General features: G+C 38.6%; 1 protein-coding gene across 1 annotated transcript; it reads left to right on the top strand.

The window, feature by feature from the left end:
* Positions 1-1,803: 1,803 nt before the first annotated feature.
* On the top strand, positions 1,804-27,102 carry LOC103505402 (nicotinamidase-like). Its single transcript, XM_026820734.1, has 8 exons — positions 1,804-1,816; positions 2,367-2,490; positions 10,725-10,797; positions 11,314-11,418; positions 20,804-20,938; positions 21,647-21,775; positions 22,354-22,522; positions 26,891-27,102. Exons 1-8 carry the CDS (start codon positions 1,804-1,806, stop codon positions 27,100-27,102), a joined length of 960 nt encoding a protein of 319 aa, XP_026676535.1.
* Positions 27,103-27,361: the final 259 nt, after the last annotated feature.

Raw genomic sequence — 27,361 nt, 5'->3', positions numbered from 1 at the left:
CAGAAGTCACAACAAAGAAAAAGAAAGCTCCTTTCAGCTAGGCTAGTTAGCTTGATTGGTAGTGTGTCTGCCTTGTAAGTGCTAGGCCACAGGTTCAATTCCTGCCTGGATGCATTTTATCCTGAAGGGATAAGGTTTGCTCTCGGAGCGGCTGGCTTGCTCCTATCCTGTCTTCCTTATCTCTTTGATTTCGGGATGATAAGATCCTAGCAGTTACAGTTACAATAAATCCTTCTATTAAGTTTCACAAAACTCATTGTGCACTGACAGATGAAACACATTTCTCATATCATTTCTGCACTGCATCTTTAAATCAAAGAGAGGACAGAATGCAGGATAGGGGAAAGCTAGCCATTTGGAGAACAAACATCTTAGAATAAAGTTTACCCCAAACCCTGGCTTGGAATCAAACCTTTGATAGTAATTATTCAAACTCTCAACCAAGCCAACTGGCCTGGATAAACAGGGTGTCATATAAAAAATAAGGGTAAAAGTGATTTTTTTATTATTATTCTTAGAAAAAATGGGATTTTTTCCCCTGTTTTTCTTTGATTTGCTGTATGTCATGTACTGACTGGTCAATGTTGGGATGGAAGATGACAGTTTGACAGTAATTAATTTTGGTATTACAACCTCTTAATTTAGCCACAATCACATTTGCCAATTATAAAGTAAGACTTAATTTAGCAGTATGGACAATAATTGCCATTCTGTAGTCAATGATGATTCTTGAAGAACAGTAAGAATTAAAACCGCCCACTCTCTCTCTCAGTCAGTTATATGATTATTTCCAACAACATATCACCTCCTAAAATTGAAACAACCTTGTATACAAGCTGACACATGACCCTCAGACATGGCTCTTTAACCCATTAGGGTCTTTTTTTAATAGCTGAAAAAAGTAGGTAGGTAAATATGTAAATGGATTTAATAATGAAGATGAGAACATGACTAATGGTTTCTAACCTACAATGGTGTGATAACTGATAACATATTTAGAACCTGAACAAAATTTTATTGTTAAAAGTGCAAGTATTCATGAGTAGCAGAGTTAAGTAATAAAAATAATAATAGGTATTTAAGTACCTAAGTAAGTATGGAGGTACCTACCAAGGTACCTCACAAATAGCTAATCATCATTGACAGACGTAGGACCCACCTCTAGTTTTTACCAATCACCTAGAATGAAAGTTAGAAAATTTAGAGAAACTAAAGGAGAACAACATTAACACATATCAAATACGAAAGGGTTAAATCCAGCCTTGAAGCTAAAGTTTCTATTCTTGTACAAGACATCAATAAGTTATCATCAGTCGTCTGGTTCTATCTGCTTTAACATGTAACCTATAACTTCTATTCTTGGTTTCTCTTCATTATGTCCTATTGTGCAAGAAGCAAAAACATGTATGTAAACTCGAAAGTCTACAGAAACACAGTAAAAACCTACAGCTAAGGTACCTACCTAATATATCATCAGGAACATTGTAATTATCATTCCGACGTGGTACGAACGTTGCCGAACAACTTTGTTGATCAGACATGGCTCTTTAACCCATTAGGGTCTTAGGTAGGTAGGTAAATATGTAAATGGATTTAATAATGAAGATGAGAACATGACTAATATAGTTTCCAACCTACAATGGTGTGATAACTGATAACATATTTAGAACCTGAACAAAATTTTATTGTTAAAAGCGCAAGTATTTATGAGTAGCAGAGTTAGGTAATAAAAATAATAATAGGTATTTAAGTACCTAAATAAGTATCGAGGTACCTTCCAAGGTACCTCACAAATAGCTAATCATGATTGACAGACGTAGGACCTACCTCTAGTTTTTACCAATCACTTAGAATGAAAGTTAGAAAATTTAGAGAAACTAAAGGAGAACAACATTAACACATATCAAATACGAAAGGGTTAAATCCAGCCTTGAAGCTAAAGTTTCTATTCTTGTACAAGATATCAATAAGTTATCAGTCGTCTGGTTCCATCTACTTTAACATCTAACCTATAACTTCTATTCTTGGTTTCTCTTCATTATGTCCTATTGTGCAAGAAGCAAAAAAAAATGTATGTAAACTCGAAAGTCTACAGAAACACAGTAAAAACCTACAGCTAAGGTACCTAAGTACCTATATATCATCAGGAACATTGTAATTATCATTCCGACGTGGTACGAACGTTGCCGAACAACTTTGTTGGAGGGTTTCCATGGGAATCCACAATGTTGACTGCAGTGTGTCTGAAATCATTGTTGACGCTTGGCAATACACATTCAGACCTCCACAGACTTGGTGATCGCCGCGCTGTTAGCTTTGAAATCTCATGTGTTAAGTGTGGTGACCTTTTCTCTCGTCCCCAAAAGTTGACCCGGTTGGAAACGGCATCAAGAGAGGCTCCTGCCGTTTCATGAGCTCTTCACTGCCTAGCTTTGACGTGACGCCCTCGCTGGAAATGGACGCCTGCTTTACCGCTTTCGACAAGGATGGGTATGTGATGTCTTTCTGTCCGCCTTGCACTTGTGTTTCCGCTCCATAGCGAAAAAAAGGTTCTTATTTCACTTTCCTTTTCATTTCTATTCCAAGAAAAATACACGAAAATCTTCCTAAGTAGAAAACTTTCACTTTTCTAAACTGTTGGTATTATGGAACAACTTGTTCTAAGCTGACGGTCTAAATAAAGCACTACTTATACTTAGACTTTTCTTTTCCTTCTTTCGTTTTCCTTCTTGAGCATTTTGTTCTATCGTAGTTAGTTTTTAATTGTTGTTTAATAATTAATTAAAAAATTCTCAAGTCCGATGATAGTAGTCTAGTGGAGCCTACTATCATCTTAATTAAATAATAAACTACAGTAGCTTTATGTCAAGTAAATTGTGAGCTACTTTTACAGGTCAAGTTCAAGGAAATAACGCTTAGTAGGAAGGTAGATTCGACTAAAATTTCCTAGAAATTGGTATTTTGTTTTTAATCACATGGTAGTTTTTTTTGGACTTGAAAATATTTACAATATTCCTATCCTGTCTTTGTACTAAACTTTGTATCCTTAAACTACACTACCACACAACAATACCAGTACACTGTGCTGTGAGCTGTGAATAATAACATGGGATGTAGTCAGGAGGAAAGTTCTCACACAAAACAACATTAATTTTATTGATGTTATTCTTGGACTCGGCTCAATACTTTCGTTTTTCATATGTATGAATAAGATACAGAAAATCGAGAGAAAAGAAGAAGGAAGAAGAAGAAGAGGAGGAGAAGGAGGAAGAGGAGGAGGAGGAGGAGTGGAAAAAAGAAATAGTTTGATAGACAGAGATGAGAAAAATGGAAAAAGGAGAAAAAATAGATGATGAAGACGGGAAAAAATATGAAGAGAAAGTTCTTATAGTGTGAAAAAAGTTTTCTATTCTATTAAATTTACTCTCAAGCTGGAGTTTTAAAGAATAATGGACAAAACCTTGAAAACAGATTGACCAAGATCTAGCCGGAGCTTGGAGGCAATTTGATTTTTTTTTTTTTTTTTTTTTTTTTTTTTTACTTTGCCAAAAATATAATATCCTACCTCAACAGTTGATGATCTAATTTTCAATTCTAGCCACATTTTGCCTGAGCAGTGTAGGTATAGCATCCTATTTTTGTACGGTTATTTTGTGATTATGTCCTCATTCTCAATCACATTGTAATGAACACTCCCATCCTGTTTTTGGTTTCCTTTGTTAGTTTATTGATTGTATCACTCATTGTAGTGTTGTTATATTGTATTGGATTAGTATCAACCGATCGTTTCAATTTCTAGCCAGCCGGATTTGTTTCCGGTTTCCGTTCATCTCACATCACTTTCTCGTTTTTATTTTATTTTTTTTTTATTTATTTATTTTAGGTGACCCAAATTGGCTAACTTAAGTAGGTAGGTACCTATTTAAAGCTGTATTTACCTATTTTGTTGCTGTTGAATTTTCTCTCGTCTTCTTCTTTTGTCACCCCCCTGCTGCTTTCTGTTTTTCATCGACAAAACATAAATGAAAGCCCCTTCCTCATAGTCATTCGTAGGGGCAGGGAACCCCCCAACCCCTTACCCCTTCATGGAGGTAGGGAAAACCCCATATTCCTCTGTAGTCTGTTCCCCAGTTGGTTTCTACATTAACCTGCCTCGGTGGTGTAGTAGTCTAGGCGCTCGACTGGTAGATTCGTAGAAGCTCAACCCGTCCTTTGGGGCTGACCAGCCCCTACACCTAAGCCTCAGTTTGGGCTTTTTGTGTGTGGGGTTAAGCAACGCTCGACCGAGGGTAGATTCGTAGAAGCTCAACCCGTCCTTTGGGGCTGACCAGCCCCTACACCTAAGCCTCAGTTTGGGCTTTTTGTGTGTAATAATGTACCGAGGGTAATACATCTCCTCTTTTCAGGCACCCTCGATTATCTACCACCCGAGATGGTCACCTCCCAGCACTACGGCAAAGAGGTAGACAACTGGTGTATCGGTATCCTTGCCTATGAGTTCCTTGTCGGCACACAATAATAGTAGTAGCCTACTGCTGGAGTAAAGGGACTTTTCAGTCCTATGCGACCAGTATAAATAAGCACTATTATTATTATTATAACCACTTTCCTTTTACGTTTACCAGCCTCATTAGCTTTAAGGGTAACGCGGCTGCCTTGTAAGCGACAGGTCGCGTTTTCGATTCCCGGTGGACTTTCTCCTTACCCCTTCATGGGGGAAAACCCCAATATTCCTCTGGTCCTCACTTTGGGCTCAGAATCTCTTTCCTTTTACCAGCCTAATTAGCTTGGAAGGTAGCGCGGCTGCCTTGTAAGCGCTAAGTGACTCACAATCTCATTCCTTTTACCAGCCTAATTAGTTTGGAAGATAGCGCGTCTGCCTTGTAAGCGCTAAGTGACTCACAATCTCTTTCCTTTTACCAGCCTAATTAGTTTGGAAGGTAGCGCGGCTGCCTTGTATAGGTCGCTTTTTCGATTCCCAGATAAGGTTTGTTCTCGGAATTGTCTCGGAACTGCTAGAATTTGTATAGGAACGGCTGGCTTACTCCTATCCTGCCCTCTCGGGATGATGAAACCTCAGAACCATTAGAACACATTGTTCCGACAAATCTACAGCCGCGTGTAGCGATATTTCGACCATTTTCACTGGAAGGGAAGGAAAAACAGGCTAGTCTAACCTTCCCTTTCTCCCTCTATCTTGTTTTGCATGTGTAAGACACATATTATGCCCACAGACGCTTACAGGGTAGATGCAAATTTCTGCAACCCTCCACCCCTATAAACATCTGCACGGCCCAAGATAGAGGCTTGAAATACGTCCTATTTGGATGCATGGATTTTCATACCTATTAGGTTCAGGTATCTACAGACTACAGAGTGTAACTTCGTCCATATACAGGGTGCACCGGAAGTCACTCTTTGAAGTTAGAAAAAATCCCATGAATCACCTATTCCTTTTTTTTCAAACTTTGGTCACTGGCGTGGTCTCTATCGCCGTTCGGAAATTCGGAGGGGTACACCGCTTATTGGTCACCCTGTAGACTCAATGCTGAGCTTCTGGTTTCAGATAGGATTGTGATATTGTCATCTGACATGTCATTTTAACATCTCCATATGCTTCCTCGGAATAACAGACAATGTTGAAGTTGTTGGGAATATTTTATCTCACGTAATTTTTCCTTACGAGTTTGATTGGTCGAAGAATTTTGCACAATTCTCACTCTTCTACTGACTTTTGAGAGCCTAGGATGGGGAAAATGTTTTAGGAGAAACTACATAGGTACCTGGGGGTGGATAAATACCCGGGTAAATACCCAATTTTTATTTACCCACCCAGTGGGTATTTACCCACGACCCATCACTAATTGTATTGGATTAGTATCAACCGATCTTTTCAATTTCTAGCCAGCTGGATTTGTTTCCGGTTGCCGTTCATCTCACATCACTTTCTTTTTTTTTTTAATTATTTTTTATTTTAGGTGACCCAAATTGGCTAACTTAAGTAGGTAGGTAGCTATTTAAAGCTGTATTTACCTATTTTGTCTCGAACCACCAATCTCCTCATCCTAACTCCGTACTCCACTGAATATTATTTTGGCATTTTTTTTCTTCTTTTTTCATTAGATGAGTGTTTCACCGCCGTTATTATTTCGTAGCAATGAAATAACTGCTACATTAGCATTGGTTTTTGGTTTGGTCTGTAGATGTGTAGAACCGGGATATAATGTTCAGGCTGATGGGTTTTCTACATTGCACGCCCTGATGTCACGCCCTGATGTCTATTGTTATTTTATCAGTACCTATAGTGTTGTAGGTATGAGTAGGTAATGATAATAACATGCATTACATAGATACTTGTGGTTAGGTCTGGATTTTTTTTATGTTGGTAGGTACTACCTATTGTTGTTATCTTGTTGTATACTTGTGGGGGAATAAAGTTCTAAATAACGATCCTGACAATATTAACAAATGTTTAAGATATCTATATGAATCTAAACTTTTCCTCAAATTCTAAGCATTTTAGATTTTATATCATGTAGGCTCTTTGTTTTTTTTTTTTTTTTTTTTTTTCGTAAATGTTTAATTTATTGTTGTGGACTGAAACGTCGTAGATAAAATTATCCTTAGTCACTTTGTCAGTAAGTACAATAACAATCAATTAAAAATAAAATTGTATCTTACCTACTAGTTAATTGGGTGAACATAAAATTCTGAAAGACTCGATCTTAACTCCAACTAAACCAACAGATCTATTAAAGAAATGTAGTAAAATTCGAGTAGCAGTTTAAAAAAGGCTACATTGAGTAGGAAATTAGTAATACAAGTATCTATCAATACCGACATAATTTTCTTTTCTATGCAAATAATTAGACAGTCCTCGAACCCGGGTCTGTCTAGTACAACGCCAGGGACTTGGAGGTGCTCCCAGTGATTCGTCACTGATACAAAGTGCACTCAAGGACAGGAGAAATGACGCCCCAAACACAGCTGGAACTTTTGTTATTTTCTTCTCAATGGTGATTTTCAAGTAGTGCTTTCTAGTTCCCCCCTCCTAATATTTTCCAATGTGTTGTTAGGGACTACATTGGAGATATTGAAAACAGTCTCCATTCCAATCCTAATGGACGTGCCGACACTGGTATGCTAACTGAAGTTACAAGGGAGAAAATAGAAATCAAGCATGGAGGGGGCCAGCCTAGTTAGCTTAGTTGGTAGTGCGTCTGCTTTGTAAGCGCTAGGCCGCGGGTTCGATTCCCGCCCGGGGCGGATTTTATCCTGATGGGATAATGTTCGTTCTCGGAACGGTTGGCTTTCTCCTATCCTGTCTTCCTTCTCTCTTCGATATCGGGACGATAGACCATAGCAGTTACAGTTCCCTCTGTCAAATCTCTTTAAAAAAAAAGCATGGAGGGGGAATAGGAAGCAAGTGTGAAAAAGAAAGACATTGAGGAGAAAGAAGAAGAGTAAAAGAAAAGAAGGAAGATTAAGAATAAGGAGGTGTCGAAGAAGGTAAACAAGGGATCATAGAAAGAACTCACAGTGAAAGAGAAATCCGTGGTTGAGTGGAAGAGTTCCTCCAGGAAAACCCTGCCACTTGAAAGAAAACTATTAAGTTATAAATAAATAGATGGACTAATAGGAAATGCAGTTTGTTAAAGGGTGAGGTTAATACTTACATTTTTTCGTGGTTATGGACCTAGAGCAAATGATTCAGAATCCATTACCCAATCCTTTGGCATTACCATCAACTCTGGTGTAGAGGTTTACAAGACTCAAGACCGTTATTTACTACAATGACGTACTCGAAGACACTCGAAGTTACCTCTATATTTTTAACCACCAGAGGTTGTCGTTAAAATGAACATTAATATGTTTGAAAGAATGACGACTGTTGTAACATTCAATCATATTTTCTTATCACCATGAACGATTGTAAAATCTCCTGGTAAAAAGACCTTTAATTTGATATATAGGTCGACCAGGTTTGGATAAGTCCTTCTGTGGGGACAGACAGACAGACAGACAGACTGACGGACAGACCGACAGAAGACACCGAAGCGAATACAATAGTCCGTCCACTATACCTTTTATTATTAGTAATAATAAAGGAAGGACGGACTAAAAAACTGATTACACAAAATTCAACTGATTGGCCATAAGGAGTGCGAAAATTAGCTGACTGACCATAAGGCAATATGCAAAAAACGACCTCTATCACACACAATGATAGAAAAACGCCATTTCTTATCGGAAAAATCGTACCATTTTCCAGTAGTACAGGAAAAACCACTTTCGGGATCATAAAACTCAACTGATTGGCAATAACGAGTACGATTCCTGTACTACTGGAAAAAGGTACGACTTTTCCGATTTTTTTTTTCACCAAACGATGTAAACCGCTGTTTTGCATATTGCCTGGAGGTCAGTCAGCTAATTTTTGTACTCCTTATTGCCAATCAGTTGATTTTTATGATCCCGAAAGTGGTTTTTCCTGTACTACTGGAAAATGGTAAGGCGAAATTATTAAGAAATGGCGTTTTTCTATCATTGTGTGTGATAGAGGTCGTCACTGAACAATTGCTAAGGTTTTTAGTTATTATACAGGGTGCGTCAGAAAAACACTGACAACGGCTCAGGGTAGGTAGATGGTAGATCTCATCATTTTCAACAAGGATCGTCCTGAAATCGAAGAGAGAAGGAATACAGGATAAGAGAAAGTCAGCAGTTCCGAGTACGAACCTTATGTGTTGAGGATAAAATCCACCCTCGGAGGGAATTGAACTTGTGACCTAGAGCTTACTAGGCAGACCTTGGCAACTTTCCTTAACTTCAGTGATTCATCGCTACATCGGGATTTGGTGCATTCAACGTAATCAACGTGCTACCTCTGCTTCGCTGGCTATCTATCAATCTATCATAATATTCATATTGTTTTGGTTAAAGACGGCTTACTTTATGTTTTATCTATTAAATCTATTTAATCAAACGTTATATTCACAGATATGCTTACCTAGAATCCTATTTTTTTTAAGAGGTTTGACAGAGGGAACTGTAACTGCTATGGTCTTATCGTCCCGAAATCGAAGAGAGAAGGAAGAAATACATGATAGTAGGTATCTATGTTAACAATATTTATAGGTAATGTGATAAGTAAAACCAAAAACTTGTTGGTAGTAAAAAAAGTACCTACTCGTAAACTGTAGGCTGTATAGGTATACCTACCTAGGTATCATAAACGAAACACGAGCATATTAACATACGAGTAGTACCTACCTTCTCGTAGTAGGTAGTAGGAAAGTATTGTATCTGTACGAATTTTTAACGTCGAGTTATTTCCGGACTTGTCTCGTAAAAGGTATGTTATCCGATTTCAGATTTTTCTGCACGATTATGGCATCCCCCTTCTTCCCCCCCCCCTTCTTTTTTCACTAGCAGAAATTTTGCCGAGCATATTAACATACGAGTAGTACCTACCTTCTCGTAGTAGGTAGTAGGAAAGTATTGTATCTGTACGAATTTTTAACGTCGAGTTTTTCCGGACTTGTCCTGTAAAAGGTATATTATCCGATTTCAGATTTTTCTGCACGATTATGACATCCCCCCCTCTTTCTCCCCCTTCTTTTTTTTCACTAGCAGAAATTTTGACTTTCTCTCGCGTCAAACAGCAGTATAATCGTCAGCACGTGCCTAGTTTCCCGCCTTCACATGCATTCTCAGTTCTAAGCACATTCCCATGTCAAAAGTCACCCCCCTGCTGCTTTCTGTTTTTCATCGACAAAACATAAATGGAAGCCCCTTCCTCATAGTCATTCGTAGGGGCAGGGAACCCCGAACCCCTTAGTGTTAAGTCGCTTTTTCGATTCCCAAATAAGGTTTGTTCTCGGAATTGTCTCCGAACTGCTGGAATTTGTATAGGAACGGCTGGCTTACTCCTATCCTGCCCTCTCGGGATGATGAAACCTCAGAACCATCAGAAGACATTGTTCCGACAAATCTACAGCCGCGTATAGCGATATTTCGACCATTTCCACTGGAAATGAAGGAAAAACAGGCTAGTCTACCTTCCCTTCCCCCCTCTATCTTGTTTTGCATGTGTAAGACACATATTATGCCCACAGACGCTTACAGGGTAGATACAAATTTCTGCAACCCTCCACCCCTTTAAACATCTGCACGGCCCAAGATAGAGGCTTGAAAAACGTCCTATTTGGATGCATGGATTTTCATACCTATTAGGTTCAGGTATCTACAGACTACAGAGTGTAACTTCGTCCATATACAGGGTGTACCGGAAGTCACTCTTTGAAGTTAGAAAAAATCCCGTGAATCACCTATTCCTTTTTTTCAAACTTTGGTCACTGGCGCGGTCTCTATCGCCGTTCGGAAATTCGGAGGGGTACACCGCTTATTGGTCACCCTGTAGACTCAATGCCGAGCTTCTGGTTTCAGATAGGATTGTGATATTGTCATCTGACATGTCATTTTAACATCTCCATATGCTTCCTCGGAGTAACAGACAATGTTGAAGTTGTTGGGAATATTTTATCTCACGTCATTTTTCCTTACGAGTTTGATTGGTTGAAGAATTTTGCACAATGCTCACTCTTCTACTGACTTTTGAGAGCCTAGGATGGGGAAAATGTTTTAGGAGAAACTACATAGGTACCTAATTATCCTTAATAGAGAAAAAATTCCGAGAAAAGCCCGCCCTAAACAGTCTGCAGATTCGATTTGAATCAGGATGGATTAATCGATAGAGAGGAATTTGCTTTCTGTTGGAACAGATGGATCAAAGTGGTAAGTTTGTGCTGATAAGGGGTTAGTGAACGAGGGATCTGCAGTTTGAATCTTTGCTGTGTCGTGAAAAATAAGAAGGGAATATACATATTCGCTATCAATTGATTGATTTCTCCACCTTCACTAACTTTTTTTTCCGAGGTTTGGTAGAGGGAACTGTAACAAATAGAGGTCTCATCGTCCCGAAATCGAAGGGAAAAGAAATGCAGAATATAAGAAAATCAGACGTTTCTAGAATGAACCCTATCCATTGAGGATAAAGATCGCTTTGACTCTGAGTTTGAATCGAACCCACAACTTAGCGCTTACAATACAGGCGCCCTACCTTCCAAACCTAACTAGACTGGCTTGATGTTCTATTGTGGACTCAACTTCAGGAAAGTCTGAATATTGAACTAATACACTGGACTCTTTTAGTATTTTATTTATTCAGAACCAAAGCTCTAGCATACCAAATTGCCTTGTCGTCCTCTTTTTCATGTCGTTTGAACTAATCAGCATTAATCCCATTTCCAGATCGTACGACCAAACAGTGCATTGCTAGTGATCGATGTTCAGAACGATTTCATTTCCGGCACTCTGAATCTGAGTCAGTGTTCTGCCAAACAAAATGGACTCCAGGTGAGGACTTTATTTAGATCAAGCGTGAAAAAACTAGGTTGCCGGAACCCCAAACTGCCCAATTAAGTGACTGAGTTCCGGAACTCCAATGCGAAATTCTATACCAGAAAGCTCGACACTTTAATATAGCATTCCAACACCCTAAATCAGACAAAATAGAGTCAGTGTTCTGCCAAACAAAATGGACTCCAGGTGAGGACTTTATTTAGATCAAGCGTGAAAAAACTAGGTTGCCGGAACCCCAAATTGCCCAATCGAGTGACTGAGTTCCGGAACTCCCATGCGGAATTCTATACCAGAAAGCTCGACACTGTAATATAGCATCCCAACACCCTAAATCAGAGTTCTTCCAAATAATAGAGTTCTTCCATCCTGAGTCTCCTAAAAATAGTGGCACCCTATCACTTGTTTACACGCTTTTTTTTCTTTTTTTTTGTACAAAATCAGTGTCTCCGAGGGCTGCAACTTAAATTGTTGAACGTGGGCCCACTCAGTTTTCATACATATTGTATTTATTAAAAAAATTTTTTTTTTTTTTTTTTTTTTTTTTTTTTGACAAAATCAGTGTCTCCGAGGGCCGCAACTTAAATATTGTTGAACGTGGACCCACTCATTTTTCATACATATTGTATTTATTAAAAAAAAAAAAAAATCTGCCTCTTTCTCCCCTTCCCTTTTTTCCTCCCCTCTCTTTCTATCACATCCCTTCTACTCTTTCTCTCTCTCTCTCCTCCCTCGCTTTCTCTATTGCGTGCTGGTAGTATTTCCAGTCTGATTTTTCCTTGTCCTAGCGTGTCTATTTGTTGGAGATGGGAAACGTATTATTTCCCATAAGAGACAAGGGTAACACGCACCTATTCACCTAACCAGTGTGAGAAACACGCTGCTACCCCAGGCGCTAATGTTTCATTCGATAGTGGTGTCTTATTTACCTTCGGCCATGCCTTTTCCACAAGTTTGGCCATGCCTCGGGATGAACTAGCGGGATTCCGGAGCGAAGCGACGGAATTCAGCTAGTTTGCAAATAAGTTCTTAACACACATCATACCCACATTATCCACGTACCTACTTACATGCAGTTACACTGTAAAATAAAACCCCCCGGGGGCAGACTTATCTAGTAAATTCCACGTAATTTTCTGAGTTTCTGCACAGATGTCGATGGAACATGCAACTTTTCTCCCATTTAAATTATTTTCAGACGGGAACCATATAACCCAAGTCTCTTATGTCTTTCCCTTTTACAACGCGTATACGTTGTACCAGTGTAAATGTTCCAAAACAGGAACTCAATAATATGTCCTTGATTTTTTTTTTTTTTTTTTTTTTTTGGGCAATTTTTGCTGGTTTATAAATGAATAAATTGTCCTTGTTTTTTTTTTTTTTTTTTTTATTGGGCAATTTTTGCTGGTTTATCAACTCTCATTTATGAATTAATGAATCTGATAAGAGAGTGATAAGAAAATGTCAGTAAGCGGTGCCTTTGTAAAAAAAAAAATCATGAGTCATCATTTCTTATTTTTTTACCCGAGTAGGTACCTAAAATAAATGGAAACGTAAGGCATTAAGGAATATTCCACCTTGTCAATAGTAACGAACGCACTTCTAGGTATACATTATCCTATGTAACACGTAACACAGACCGAATTAGTAGCTAAATTAGCAAAATAATAAATATCCATCAGGCGTACAATCTTGACCTAACATAAGGCGAAATTATTAAGAAATGGCGTTTTTCTATCATTGTGTTTGGTAGAGGTCGTCACTGAACAATTGCTAAGGTTTTTAGTTACTATACAGGGTGCGCCAGAAAAACACTGACAACGGCTCAGGGTAGGTAGATCTCATCATTTCCAACAAGGATCGTTCTGAAATCGAAGAGAGAAGGAATACAGGATAAGAGAAAGCAGTTCCGAGAACGAACCTAATGTGTTGAGGATAAAATCCACCCTCGGAGGGAATTGAACTTGCGACCTAGAGCTTACCAGGCAGACCTTTGCTTTGCAACTTTCCTTAACTTCAGTGATTCATCGCTACATCGGGATTTGGCAACTTTCCTTAACTTCAGTGATTCATCGCTACATCAGGATTTGGCAACTTTCCCTAACTTCAGTGATTCATCGCTACATCGGGATTTGGTACATTCAATGTGCTATCTCCGCTTCGCTGGCTATCTATCAAAATATTCATATTGTTTTGGGTAAAGACGGCTTACTTTATGTTTTATCTATTAAATCTATTTAAACAAACGTTATATTCACAGATATGCTTACCTAGAATCCTACATTTATCAAGTTAATTCTTATCGAAATCTGTTTTGTTTGTGTTTTCCGGGGATGGATATCTCAATCTCACGGAATTCAATGCCATCTGCAAGGCACTGTTTCGGAACGATAAAGGCAAAATCTACGCTCTCAAGGATAACGAGCTTGAAGAAACATTCGCAGTGTTTGATTTGAATCAGGATGGATTAATCGATAGAGAGGAATTTGCTTTCTGTTGGAACAGATGGATCAAAGTGGTAAGTTTGTGCTGATAAGAGGTTAGTGAACGAGGGATCTGCAGTTTGAATCTTTGCTGTGTCGTGAAAAATAAGAAGGGAATATAACTATTCGCTATCAATTGGTTGATTTCTCCACCTTCACTAACTTTTTTTTCCGAGGTTTGGTAGAGGGAACTGTAACAAATGGAGGTCTCATCGTCCCGAAATCGAAGGGAAAAGAAATGCAGAATATAAGAAAATCAGACGTTTCTAAAATGAACCCTATCCATTGAGGATAAAGATCGCTCTGAGTTTGAATCGAACCCGCAACTTTGCGCTTACAATACAGGCGCCCTACCTTCCAAACCTAACTAGACTGGCTTGAAGTTCTATTGTGGACTCAACTTCAGGAAAGTCTGAATATTGAACTAACCTCCAACTAAACCAACAGATCTATTAAAGAAATGTAGTAAAATTCGAGTAGCAGTTTAAAAAAGCTATAAACTTAGCAATAAAATTTGTTCGGCTACATTGAGTAGGAAATTAGTAATACAAGTATCTATCAATACCGACATAATTTTCTTTCCTATGCAAATAATTAGACAGTCCTCGAACCCGGGTCTGTCTAGTACAACGCCAGGGACTTGGGGGTGCTCCCAGTGATTCGTCAGTGATACAAAGTGCACTCAAGGACAGGAGAAATGACGCCCCAAACACAGCTGGAACTTTTGTTATTTTCTTCTCAATGGTGATTTTCAAGTAGTGCTTTCTAGTTCCCCCCTCCTAATATTTTCCAATGTGTTGTTAGGGACTACATTGGAGATATTGAAAACAGTCTCCATTCCAATCCTAATGGACGTGCCGACACTGGTATGCTAACTGAAGTTACAAGGGAGAAAATAGAAATCAAGCATGGAGGGGGCCAGCCTAGTTAGCTTAGTTGGTAGTGCGTCTGCTTTGTAAGCGCTAGGCCGCGGGTTCGATTCCCGCCCGGGGCGGATTTTATCCTGATGGGATAATGTTCGTTCTCGGAACGGCTGGCTTTCTCCTATCCTGTCTTCCTTCTCTCTTCGATATCGGGACAATAAGACCATAGCAGTTACAGTTCCCTCTGTCAAACCTCTTTAAAAAAAAAGCATGGAGGGGGAATAGGAAGCAAGTGTGAAAAAGAAAGACATTGAGGAGAAAGAAGAAGAGTAAAAGAAAAGAAGGAAGATTAAGAATAAGGAGGAGTCGAAGAAGGTAAACAAGGGATCATAGAAAGAACTCACAGTGAAAGAGAAATCAGTGGTTGAGTGGAAGAGTTCCTCCAGGAAAACCCTGCCACTTGAAAGAAAACTATTAAGTTATAAATAAATAGATGGACTAATAGGAAATGCAGTTTGTTAAAGGGTGAGGTTCATACTTACATTTTTTCGTTTTTGGACCTAGAGCAAATGATTCAGAATCAATTACCCAATCCTTTGGCATTACCATCAACTCTGGTGTAGAGGTTTACAAGACTCAAGACCGTTATTTACTACAATGACGTACTCGAAGACACTCGAAGTTACCTCTATATTTTTAACCACACCAGGTTGTCGTTAAAATGAACATTAATATGTTTGAAGTCATTCTTTCAAACATATTGACTGTTGTAACATTCAATCATATTTTCTTATCACCTTGAACGATTGTAAAATCAGCAAATTCGCTCAGATCATACTATTTCAATTATTCTACCACACCAGAGGTTGTCGTTAAAATGAACATTAATACCTATGTTTGAAAGAATGACGACTGTTGTAACATTCAATCATATTTTCTTATCACCATGAACGATTGTAAAATAAGCAAATTCGCTCAGATCATACTATTTCAATTATTTTTTATTGTTTTTTTTTATACCTATATATTTTTTTTTTATTGTTTAAATACATGATAGTATCTATGTTAACAATATTTATAGGTAATGTGATAAGTAAAACCAAAAACTTGTTGGTAGTAAAAAAAGTATACCTACTCGTAAACTGTAGGCTGTATAGGTATACCTACCTAGGTATCATAAACGAAACACGAGCATATTATTGTTTAAATACATGATAGTATCTATGTTAACAATATTTATAGGTAATGTGATAAGTAAAACCAAAAACTTGTTGGTAGTAAAAAAAAGTACCTACTCGTAAACTGTAGGCATACCTAGGTATCGTAAAAGAAACACGAGCATATTAACATACGAGTAGTACCTACCTTCTCGTAGTAGGTAGTAGGAAAGTATTGTTTCTGTACGAATTTTTAACGTCGAGTTTTTCCGGACTTGTCCCGTAAAAGTTATATCCGATTTCAGATTTTTCTGCACGATTATGACACCCCCCCTCTTTTTCCCCCCTTCATTTTTTTTCACTAGCAGAAATTTTGACTTTCTCTCGCGTCAAACAGCACATCAGTATAATCGTCAGCACGTGCCTAGTTTCCCGCCTTCACATGCATTCTCAGCTCTAAGCACATTCCCATGTCAAAAGTCACCCCCTGCTGCTTTCTCTTTTTCATCGACAAAACATAAATGGAAGCCCCTTCCTCATAGTCATTCGTAGGGGCAGGGAACCCCCAACTCCTTACCCGTTCGCGGAGGTAGGGAAAACCCCAATATTCCTCTGTTTCTCGCTGTCCTCACTTTGGGCTCACAACCTCTTTCCTTTTACCAGCCAAATTAGTTTGGAAGGTAGCGCGTCTGCCTTGTAAGCGCTAAGTGGCTCACAATCTCTTTCCTTTTACCAGCCTAATTAGTTTGGAAGATAGCGCGTCTGCCTTGTAAGCGCTATGTGGCTCACAATCTCTTTCCTTTTACCAGCCTATTTAGTTTGGAAGATAGCGCGTCTGCCTTGTAAGCGCTAAGTGGCTCACAATCTTTTTCCTTTTATCAGCCTAATTAGTTTGGAAGGTAGCGCGTCTGCCTTGTAAGCGCTAAGTGGCTCAGAATCTCTTTCCTTTTACCAGCCTAATTAGCTTGAAGGATAGCGCGGCTGCCTTGTAAGTGTTAGGTCGCTTTTTCGATTCCCAGATAAGGTTTGTTCTCGGAATTGTCTCGGAACTGCCGGGGTTTGTATAGGAACGGCTGGCTTACTCCTATCCTGCCCTCTCGGGATGATGAAACCTCAGAACTATCAGAAGGCTTTATGTTTTACATATGTATAGTTCAAGATATTGGACTCCGCAATCAGTAATTCCCCGAATTTCTCAGGAAAGAACCCTATTTTCATGTAATTTAGTAGATCTAAAAGCCTAGCCATTTTAAAATTATTTTGAATATTTTTGGGGTACTATTGTCTCCTGAACAAATTTTCTCCATCCCAATATTCCCAATACTTTTTTTTTATTCTAAAATGATGCGCTACTGTTTTTACTCATACAAGTACCTACTTCACTTCGTATTAAATAGGTAAAATAGATAAATAGAGAAGCTAGGACCACATAGCCCCGCATGTTCCAGTTGCCCCTTTTCACGGTAGCTGATCGTTAACTCTAGTAAAAAAATTTCATTAGGGTTTTTGTACCTAGTGTTGAAGTTTTGTGACGTATTCACAGCATAAAGCTTTCAGATAGATAGGTACTTAGATAGCTATCTAAGCTCCCATGGGAAAATATGTTAACGAAAATTATCTAAAATAGTTTGCAACTCCGAAATTGTTTCCGCTTCAATCAATACATAATGGGTTTAGAATTTAGCGTTCAACCATTTCATGTCAGAAAGCTGTTAACCAACGCTCAAAAAAAACTCCGTTCTTCAAAATGCCAAAAGGTTATGCAATTTTCTACAAAGTCATGAGATTGCATTCCAGGATTTCTAGGGTCTCGCATTTAGTTTCCGTAAATCTCGTTCGTAGTTAAGCTCGAGGGAGGGAGTACAGAAAACAAGGTATTTCTCAAAAGAGCTTAAATTTGCAAATAAGTTCTCAACACACATCAAACCCACATTATCCACGTACCTACTTACACGTAGTTACACTGTAAAATAAAACTCCCCGGGGGCAGACTTATCTAGTAAATTCCACGTAATTTTCTGAGTTTCTGCATGGATGTCGATGGAACATGCAACTTTTCTCCCATTTAAATTATTTTCAGACGGGAACCATATAACCCAAGTCTCTTATCTCTTTCCCTTATAGTAGTAGCCTACTGCTGGAGTAAAGGGACTTTTCAGTCCTATGCGAGCAGTATAAATAAGCACTATTATTATTATTATTATTTAGAGGAAGAATTATTGGAATGAAAGTACGGAAAGTAGGAAGCCAAAAATAATGTATAATTTAATAGAAAGTAAAATTGCATCACAACTAATAACGGTGTCTAATAGATAGTTGAAGATATTGGACTCTGCACTCGGTAATTCCCCGAATTTCTCAGGAAAGAACCCTATTGTCATGTAATTTAGTAGATCTAAAAGCCTAGCCATTTTAAAATTATTTTGAATATTTTTGGGGTACTATGGTCTCCTGAACAAATTTTCTCCATCCCAATACTTTTTTTTATTCCAAAATGATGCGCTACTGTTTTTACTCATAGAAATACCTACTTCACTTCGTATTAAATAGGTAAAATAGATAAATAGAGAAGCTAGGACCACATAGCCCCGCATGTTTCAGTTGCCCCTTTTGACGGTAGCTGATCGTTAACTCTAGTAAAAAAATTTCATTAGGGTTTTTGTACCTAGTGTTGAAGTTTTGTGACGTATTCAAAGCATAAAGCTTTCAGATAGATAGGTACTTAGATAGCTATCTAAGCTCTCATGGGAAAATATGTTAACGAAAATTATCTAAAATAGTTTGCAACTCCGAAATTGTTTCCGCTTCAATCAATACATAATGGGTTTAGAATTTAGCTTTCAACCATTTCATGTCAGAAAGCTGTTAACCAACGCTCAAAAAAATTCCGTTCTTCAAAATGCCAAAAGGTTATGCAATTTTCTGCTAAAACTTCGTTATTCTTTTATTTTCGAGAATGAGGAAAAATCATTTAGGTAGGTATCTTACCCATGAAATTGCTCAAAAGCTAAATGCCATGCTATGGCCTTTTGTGTTGAATACTCTGTATGAACTTACGAAGGCTTCGAAGTGTAAAACTTCGTTATTCTTTTATTTTCGAGAATGAGGAAAAATCATTTAGGTAGGTATCTTACCCATGAAATTGCTCAAAAGCTAAATGGCATGCTATGGCCTTTTGTGTTGAATACTCTGCATGAACTTACGAAGGCTTCGAAGTAAAAACATAATGGAACAAAACACCTCGCCTTCTTCTGCTGGAATTCAAGTTGAAATTTATCATCCACATGAATAAAATACATTTAAACCACAGGTGTGTATCCGTAAATAACAGCACGTGATTGCCCAGACACTCACCCATCCTGTTACCAACCACGCACGACATTATTTAACTTTACTGAAGTTCTGGTACCTGGCGCATCAATATTGTCTAGTCTGCTGACATAGGACAACTTGTACATGATGATACCGGGACCTTTATCATAACTTAACGAATGAAACGTCAGAAAAACCCAACTTTTGAGCCACTCTTCAAAATCGAATCGAAAAATTGCGTTTTCTACTTTCCTTGAGGAATTTTTCGTTCGACTTTCGTTCGACCATTCCACTAAAAACCTAAAAAAAAAACACACACACAAACAAAAACAAAACTTGGTCCGTCCCTTTCCCTGTGAAGTAGTTACATAACTGGTTTACTTCACAGGACGCAAAAAAGACAATAATGAATAATAATAGGTACCCTACACCTACTACCAATATTCAACCTTGGCCAAAGATTTGTCAGTTTTTCCTCTTCCTCCTTCTTCTCCTCCTCCCCCTCTTCCTTTCCAAAAAGGAGTTTTTAAAAAATCCTGTTTGTATTATTAAAACTTCTTTTTTAGATTATTCAAAATTCTTCTATTAGTGAAATCTCTGGTTAAGTCATTGGTGAAATCCACCACTAGTTAAATTGTATTTTCCTTGGGAAATTTTCCATCTTTTCCTTATGGTTTAGTATGTTATCTAAAACTTTCTCGCTTTGAGTTCATAGGTCGTCGCGACAAATTTCGAGATCAGAGCTGATTTGTGTGAGAAGTCAGTTTTTCCTCTTCCTCCTTCTTCTTCTTCTTCTCCTCCTCCTCCCCCTCTTCCTTTCTCTCTCCTTCACCTCCTCCTCTTTCCCTCCTCCACCTCCCCCCCCTCCTTCTCCTACTATGCAGTAGTACCAACTCCGAGATATCGTCCTGACTACCTACTTGCATGCACTTCACGAAGATTTACTTTTCACACGTAGATAGAAGTTAATTACAAGTTTTAGAAAGTTTTCAAATGCCAACCCGGCTTCCTTTTATAGTCTTTGATTGAACTTTGAACTTTTTGGCTTCCAAACGCCAAAGAGCAAAATAGAGGGCTTTTTAGAACAAGTTGGAAAATAGTTTGGAGTTTTTGTAGGCACTAATTTAACTCGAAACTTTTTTCGCACTTCAATTATAGGAGTAGGAAAATTGTTTTGCTTTGAGTTCACGTAGGTATCTAGCTATTGTTTTATTCCTGACTTGAGTAGGTTATCCCAAGGAAGAATTCAATTTCATTTTGCCACAAAAAATCACTTTTTTGCCTCTTCTTAAAGAAGCTGGGTTCTCCAAAAGGAGGTCTTCCACCCAACTACAGTGTTAAACCCAACAAATAACCCAACCAACACAAAAAAGCAAGAGTAACTCCTACCAGAACATCTGGGTACCAACTACTTCCACTTAACTAAAGCAAGAGTAACTCCTACCATAAACTACCTCTTAAGTACCAACAATTACACTCAACTATCAATCTAATTTATTACCAGGTAACTATTAATTATAGCTACTAAATGTGTGTTTCATAAACTTTAATTTTTCTTCCATCCCAGGTTATCGAACCCATCAACAAACTCTTGGACACAGTCAACTTCAACGCTGTGTTTTATTCCCTGGATTGGCATCCTAGTAATCATGTCTCCTTCATTGACAACATTAAACTCCGGAAAATCCACCACACGAGTACGGTAAGATTTCCATTTAATCCTTTTTAATTTTCGCACTTAATCCGGGTTAATGATGTTCGGCGTTCATTTGTTCGGCGCGAATTCTTAGTGTTAGTCTGGCTGGGGAACTTTAAACGGGGAGTATACCAGCCTGACGTTCGAACGCGGATGCCAGAGGGACATTAAACTCCGGAAAATCCACCACACGAGTACGGTAAGATTTCCATTTAATCCTTTTTAATTTTCGCACTTAATCCGGGTTAATGAGGGTTCATTTGTTCGGCGCGAATTCTTAGTGTTAGTCTGGCTGGGGAACTTTAAACAGGGATTAAACCAGCCTGAATTTCCCTTGCGAAAGAAATGGCAAAGGTTGAGTGCCAGGGGCATCCTCTCGTAAAATTTGTAGCCAAAACCAAATGTCAGCCCAAAGCAATCACCCTAAGGGCTGATTAAGGGGCTGACGAAAAACGGTTAATAGTGGATTTCACCAATGACTTAATGAGAGATTTAACTAATGGGAGAATTTTTTATGATCCAAAATTGATATTTTAATAATCCAAAAAGGAGGAGTTTTTAAAAACTCCTGTTTGGATCATTAAAAACTATGTTTTGAATAATTGAAAAATCTCCCATTAGTAAAATCTTTCATCAAGTCATTGGTCAAACCCACTATTTTTGATCGGACGTTCGAACGCGGATGTCATCTAAAAACCAGTGGTGTGGTTTCAGATTCAGCCAGAGGATGCGCAGACCTACGACACTGTGGTGTTTGATGGGGACACGCCCATAAGGCAAAGACTGTGGCCCAGACATTGCGTGCAGGATTCCTGGGGTGCTGAACTACACAAAGATCTCAAGGTAGGTGAAGGTGATACATCTTAAATATTCTTAAATCTGTTTTTTTTTTTTTCCTTTAAAGCGCTTGAACTTTACGGACAGTAGGTCGTTCGCGGTTCTTAAATCTTTGAACACTGAATTCGCCCCTTTTTTTGTAATTCATTGGTATCTAAGAAATGCTTCATTAAATAGGTATACCACTATACCAACTTAGCGATCAGGAGAGAGAGACAACAAAAAGTTATTTATTTATTTTTTTACCCATACCAAATCAGTATTGTACTTCGAATAAAATATTTCTCCTATAGAAGATTATTTTCCACATATGCTGAACGACTAGTTTTGTGACTTGGTTGTTTTGTTCCCAGGTGGTAGACAACGCTATCAAAGTCTACAAGGGCTGGTATCTAAGAAATGCTTCATTAAATAGGTATACCACTATACCAACTTAGCGATCAGGAGAGAGAGACAACAAAAAGTTATTTATTTTTTTACCCATACCAAATCAGTATTGTACTTATAAAATATTTCTCCTATAGAAGATTATTTTCCACATATGCTGAACGACTAGTTTTGTGACTTGATTGTTTTGTTCCCAGGTGGTAGACAACGCTATCAAAGTCTACAAGGGAACAGACCCAGAGGTGGACTCTTACTCGGTGTTCTGGGACAATAAGAAGTTGAAGGGAACTAGTCTGGCCAAACAGCTAGAAGCTAAGAAAGTCACGGACGTATATGTGTGTGGCCTGGCCTATGATGTGTGTGTAGGTGAGTCCTTTTGATTTCAACTCAGACAGTTTTGATAGCACGTTGAACGCACCAGTTAGGCCTGGCCTATGATGTGTGTGTAGGTGAGTCCTTTTGATTTCAACTCAGACAGTTTTGATAGCACGTTGAACGCACCAGTTAAGTACAAGAATAGAATAGAATAGAATTTACCCTGCTTATACTGCCAGAATGAGACTGAAAAGTCCCTTTACTCCCGCAGTTTAAACAAGGTCTTATGTATTTGGTACAATAATTTTAAAATTGAATTACAAGTTTATAAAGGGACCCTTGCTTAACTTGAACAAAAAGAATATACTGCCAGAATGAGACTGAAAAGTCCCTTTACTCCCGCAGTCTAAACAAGGTCTTATGTATTTGGTACAATAATTTTAAAATTGAATTACAAGTTTATTAAGGGACCCTTGCTTAACTTGAACAAAAAGAAACAAGCTGGGCCCGTCCCTCCGGGAATTTTTTAGCCCGTAGTTTATTCGATCGTGATTAGAGAAAATCAGTACCTATGTACCTACCTAATTTGTTTAATATTCAGTTTATTATCATTCTTGATTTGATTTTTTGATTTTACCGTAGTTTATTCGATCGTGATTAGAGAAAATCAGTACCTATGTACCTACCTAATTTGTTTAATATTCAGTTTATTATCATTCTTGATTTGATTTTTTAATTTTACTCGTGATCCTGGTAAAAAGACCTTTAATTTGATATATAGGTCGACCAGGTTTGGATAAGTCCTTCTATGGGGACAGACAGACCGACCGACTGACAGATACCGAAGCGAATACAATAGTCCGTCCCTTATACCTTTTTATTACTATTGTAATAATAAAGGAAGGACGGACTAAAAAGTACTAGTGCAATAGTCCTAAACAAAAATGGTCGCGGCACACAAGGGATCAAGAAGATACCGCTTTAATGCCAATTACATGAAGTAGTCAAATAACCTGACATTTGCCAACAACAACAACAACAACAACTAATGGATCATTGAAGTTAAGCACCATTGAGCTTGGTGAAGGTGAACATTATCCGTTCAGAATAAAATCCGCCCCATGCGGGAATCTAACCCGTGGCCTAGCGCTTACAAGGTGACGCGCTACCAACCAAGCTAACTAGGCTGGGACCGATTTGTTTGGTAGTCCCCTTTTTCCTTCATCTTCATCCTAAATCGTCCGTCCCTTATACCTTTTTATTACTATTGTAATAATAAAGGAAGGACGGACTAAAAAGTACTAGTGCAATAGTCCTAAACAAAAATTTAATGCCAGTTACATGAAGTAGTCAAATAACCTGACATTTGCCAACAACAACACCACCACCACCAACAACAACAACAACAACAACAACAACAACAACTAATGGATCATTGAAGTTAAGCACCATTGAGCTTGGTGAAGGTGAACATTATCCGTTCAGAATAAAATCCGCCCATGCGGGAATCTAACCCGTGGCCTGGCGCTTACAAGGTGACGCGCTACCAACTAAGCTAACTAGGCTGGCACCGATTTGTTTGGTAGTCCCCTTTTTCCTCCATCTTCATCCTAAATCTTTACCCTCCGGAAAAAAATATATCGATATATATCGATATATCGACGAAAAATATATCGATATATATCGGTTTTCGATATATCGCAACATCCCTATTAAACGCTATACAATATTGGTTTATTAAGTATATCAAATAATTTGCGTGGTCATTGTTCCATAAAATAAATGAGGATCTCGTAAAATACTTTCATTCAAAGCCCAACATGGTTTCAAAGTGTAGCAACTTTACAATCATTTTTACAAATTTGTAATTTAAATTAAAAAGCCAGCCTGGTTAGCTAGGAAGGTAGTGCGCCTGCCTTGTAAGCGCTAGATTGCGGGTTCGATTCCCACCCAGGGCGAACTTTATGTTAAACATACGAGATTCGTTCTAATATCCTGTTCTCCGGGACAATAAGGTCGAGTTTTACCACCGTGGATTATCTCAGGATTGAGTTCAATCCGAGGTTGACCTGGATATTAAGTATAGGGAAATCGTCGTTTCATCTCGATCCCCAGTTGGTAAACCCCAGAATAAAGCTGTGTACACGCATAGTCGACGTCATCGACTGAAACCGTATACTGCCTCGACAACATAGATCCACTTCTTCACCAGCGTCGATTAAAGAAAGCCCAAGACCTCAGATGTAAAAAAAAAAAAATGCAACTTGACGTATTCTTATGTCTGCTGAAATTTATGTTAGTCTGTGATTAAATAATGTAGGAAGCGAGCATTGTACAAATTATATCCAAATTTCATCGCAATGAGCAGGGCATCTCAACCTGCCTCGGTGGCGTAGTGATCAAGACGCTCGCCTGGTAAACAGGAGGGCGTGGGTTCGATCTCAGCCGAGGTATGGAATTTTATCCTCATTTATTTGAGAATTTGACCACAAAATAATGGAGCTCTAAGGGTTAGGTGGTAGAGAACGCCTAAGGCGTTAACCTCGCCTAGTGGTTGCCTTCCACTCAAGAGTCTATTATTATTATTCTGTCTGGCTAGGGGACGTTAAACAGGGAGGAGAACAGCTAACCCTAACCAGCCTAGCAAGCTGGCAGTTCCTCAAAGGGTTCTCTCTGCTTTTATAGTAGGTGTAGGGTACCTACTATTATTCATTATTGTCTTTTTTGCGTCCTGTGAAGTAAACCAGTTATGTTTACTTCACAGGGAAACGGACGGATCAAGTTTTTTTTTGTTTGTGTGTGTGTGTGTGTGTGTGTGTAGAGCTAGAGACCATCACCCCGGTGTATAGCAGATACAAAAAGACATCTTTTCTTTATTCTATCGCCATTCGGCGAAAGCTAAAGCCGCTACAGCAACAACATTATTATTATTATACTTGGTACTCTGATGATCTTACGGTGGTGTTAACTGTCTTCGATCATAGAACTGGATTTGGACTTCGCTTTGAGTTCAAGTGCCAGTTTGAGCCCAAGTTCAGGTCTTCGGTCCTTGCCTTCAACCATGGATTTCACCTGCGTGAGAAAAGAAGATTTTTATTTATTATTATATTTTAAGAGGTCAAGTGCCAGTTTGAGCCCAAGTTCAGGTCTTCGGTCCTTGCCTTCAACCATGGATTTCACCTGCGTGAGAAAAGAAGATTTTTATTGATTATTATTATTATTTTTTAAGAGGTTTGACAGAGGGAACTGTAACTGCTATGGTCTATTGTCCCGATAATAGTGGAATGGTCGAACGAAAGTCGAACGAAAAATTCCTCAAGGAAAGTAGAAAACGCAATTTTTCGATTCGATTTTGAAGAGTGGATCAAAAGTTGGGTTTTCCTGACGTTTTATTCGTTAAGTTATGATAAAGGTCCCGGTATCATCATGTACAAGATGCGCCAGGTACCAGAACTTGAGTAAAGTTAAATAATGTCGTGCGTGGTTGGTAACAGGATGGGTGAGTGTCTAGGCAATCACGCGCTGTTATTTCCGGATCCACACCAGTGGTTTAAATGTATTTTATTCATGTGGATGATAAATTTCAACTTGAATTCCAGCAGAAGAAGGTGAGGTGTTTTGTTCCATTATGTTTTTACTTCAAAGCCTTCGTAAGTTCATGCAGAGTATTCAACACAAAAGGCCATAGCATGGCATTTAGCTTTTGAACAATTTCATGGGTAAGATACCTAACTAAATGATTTTTCCTCATTCTCGAAAATAAAAGAGTAACGAAGTTTTAGCAGAAAATTGCATAACCTTTTGGCATTTTGAAGAACGGAATCCCGCAGTCTAAACAAGGTCTTATGTATTTGGTACAAGAATTTTGAAATTGAATTACAAGTTTATAAAGGGACCCTTGCTTAACTTGAACAAAAAGAAAAAAAGTACTAATGCAATAGTCCTAAACAAAAATGGTCGCGGCACACAAGGGATCAAGAAGAGACCGCTTTAATGCCAGTTACATGACCTAGTAGTCACTAACACACTGGACTCTTTTAGTATTTTATTTATTCAGAACCAAAGCTCTAGCATACCAAATTGCCTTGTCGTCCTCTTTTTCATGTCCTTTGAACTAATCAGCATTAATCCAATTTCCAGATCGTACGACCAAACAGTGCATTGCTTTGCCAACAACTAACAACAACAACACCAACAACTAACAACAACAACACCAACAACAACAACACCACCAACAACAACAACAACAACAACAACAACAACAACAACAACAGCAGCAGCAGCAGCTAACTAGGCTGGCACCGATTTGTTTGGTAGTCCCCTTTTTCCTTCATCTTCATCCTAAATCTTTACCCTCCCTTTATATGCCCTTCTTCTCCGAAAATTCGTCGACTGTTTATTATCATATTCTATTGGCAGGTGCCTCTGCGATTGACGCGATCACTATCGGCTACCGTACCATACTGATTGAAGACTGCTGTAGAGGTGTGGACATGGATGATATGGAGAGAACCCGAAACACAATACTCGAAAATTATGGCTCCTGTGTACAATCAGATGAGGTGAGTCCACCCTGTATAACACACCCTATACTTGAACCCTACATTAGACTCATGTGGTCTGTGTCATAGCATGTCTATCGCGAAACACAATACTCGAAAATTATGGCTCCTGTGTACAATCAGATGAGGTGAGTCCACCCTGTATAACACACCCTATACTTGAACCCTGTGGTCATGTGGTCTGTGTCATAGCATGTCTATCCCGTAGTATGTCCCTCATCAGATGGGCGTGAAGACACAATACTTCCCATTTTAGGTGCTGGGTCAACACGAGAACACCAGAAAGTAACCCGTTGAAATATTTGCTGGTGAAGAAGTGAATCTATGT

The sequence above is a fragment of the Diaphorina citri genome, unplaced genomic scaffold (genome assembly GCF_000475195.1).
Source record: "Diaphorina citri unplaced genomic scaffold, Diaci psyllid genome assembly version 1.1 scaffold171, whole genome shotgun sequence".
Lineage (NCBI taxonomy): Eukaryota > Metazoa > Arthropoda > Insecta > Hemiptera > Psyllidae > Diaphorina > Diaphorina citri.
This window is presented reverse-complemented; position numbering and strand designations above follow the sequence as displayed.

Bases quoted from the DNA above. Each gene is read 5' to 3' on its own strand.
- LOC103505402 (XM_026820734.1), top strand. The intron at 21,776-22,353 runs GTAGGTGAAGGT...TTTTGTTCCCAG, and splicing joins AACTACACAAAGATCTCAAG to GTGGTAGACAACGCTATCAA. The intron at 22,523-26,890 runs GTGAGTCCTTTT...TTCTATTGGCAG, and splicing joins GGCCTATGATGTGTGTGTAG to GTGCCTCTGCGATTGACGCG.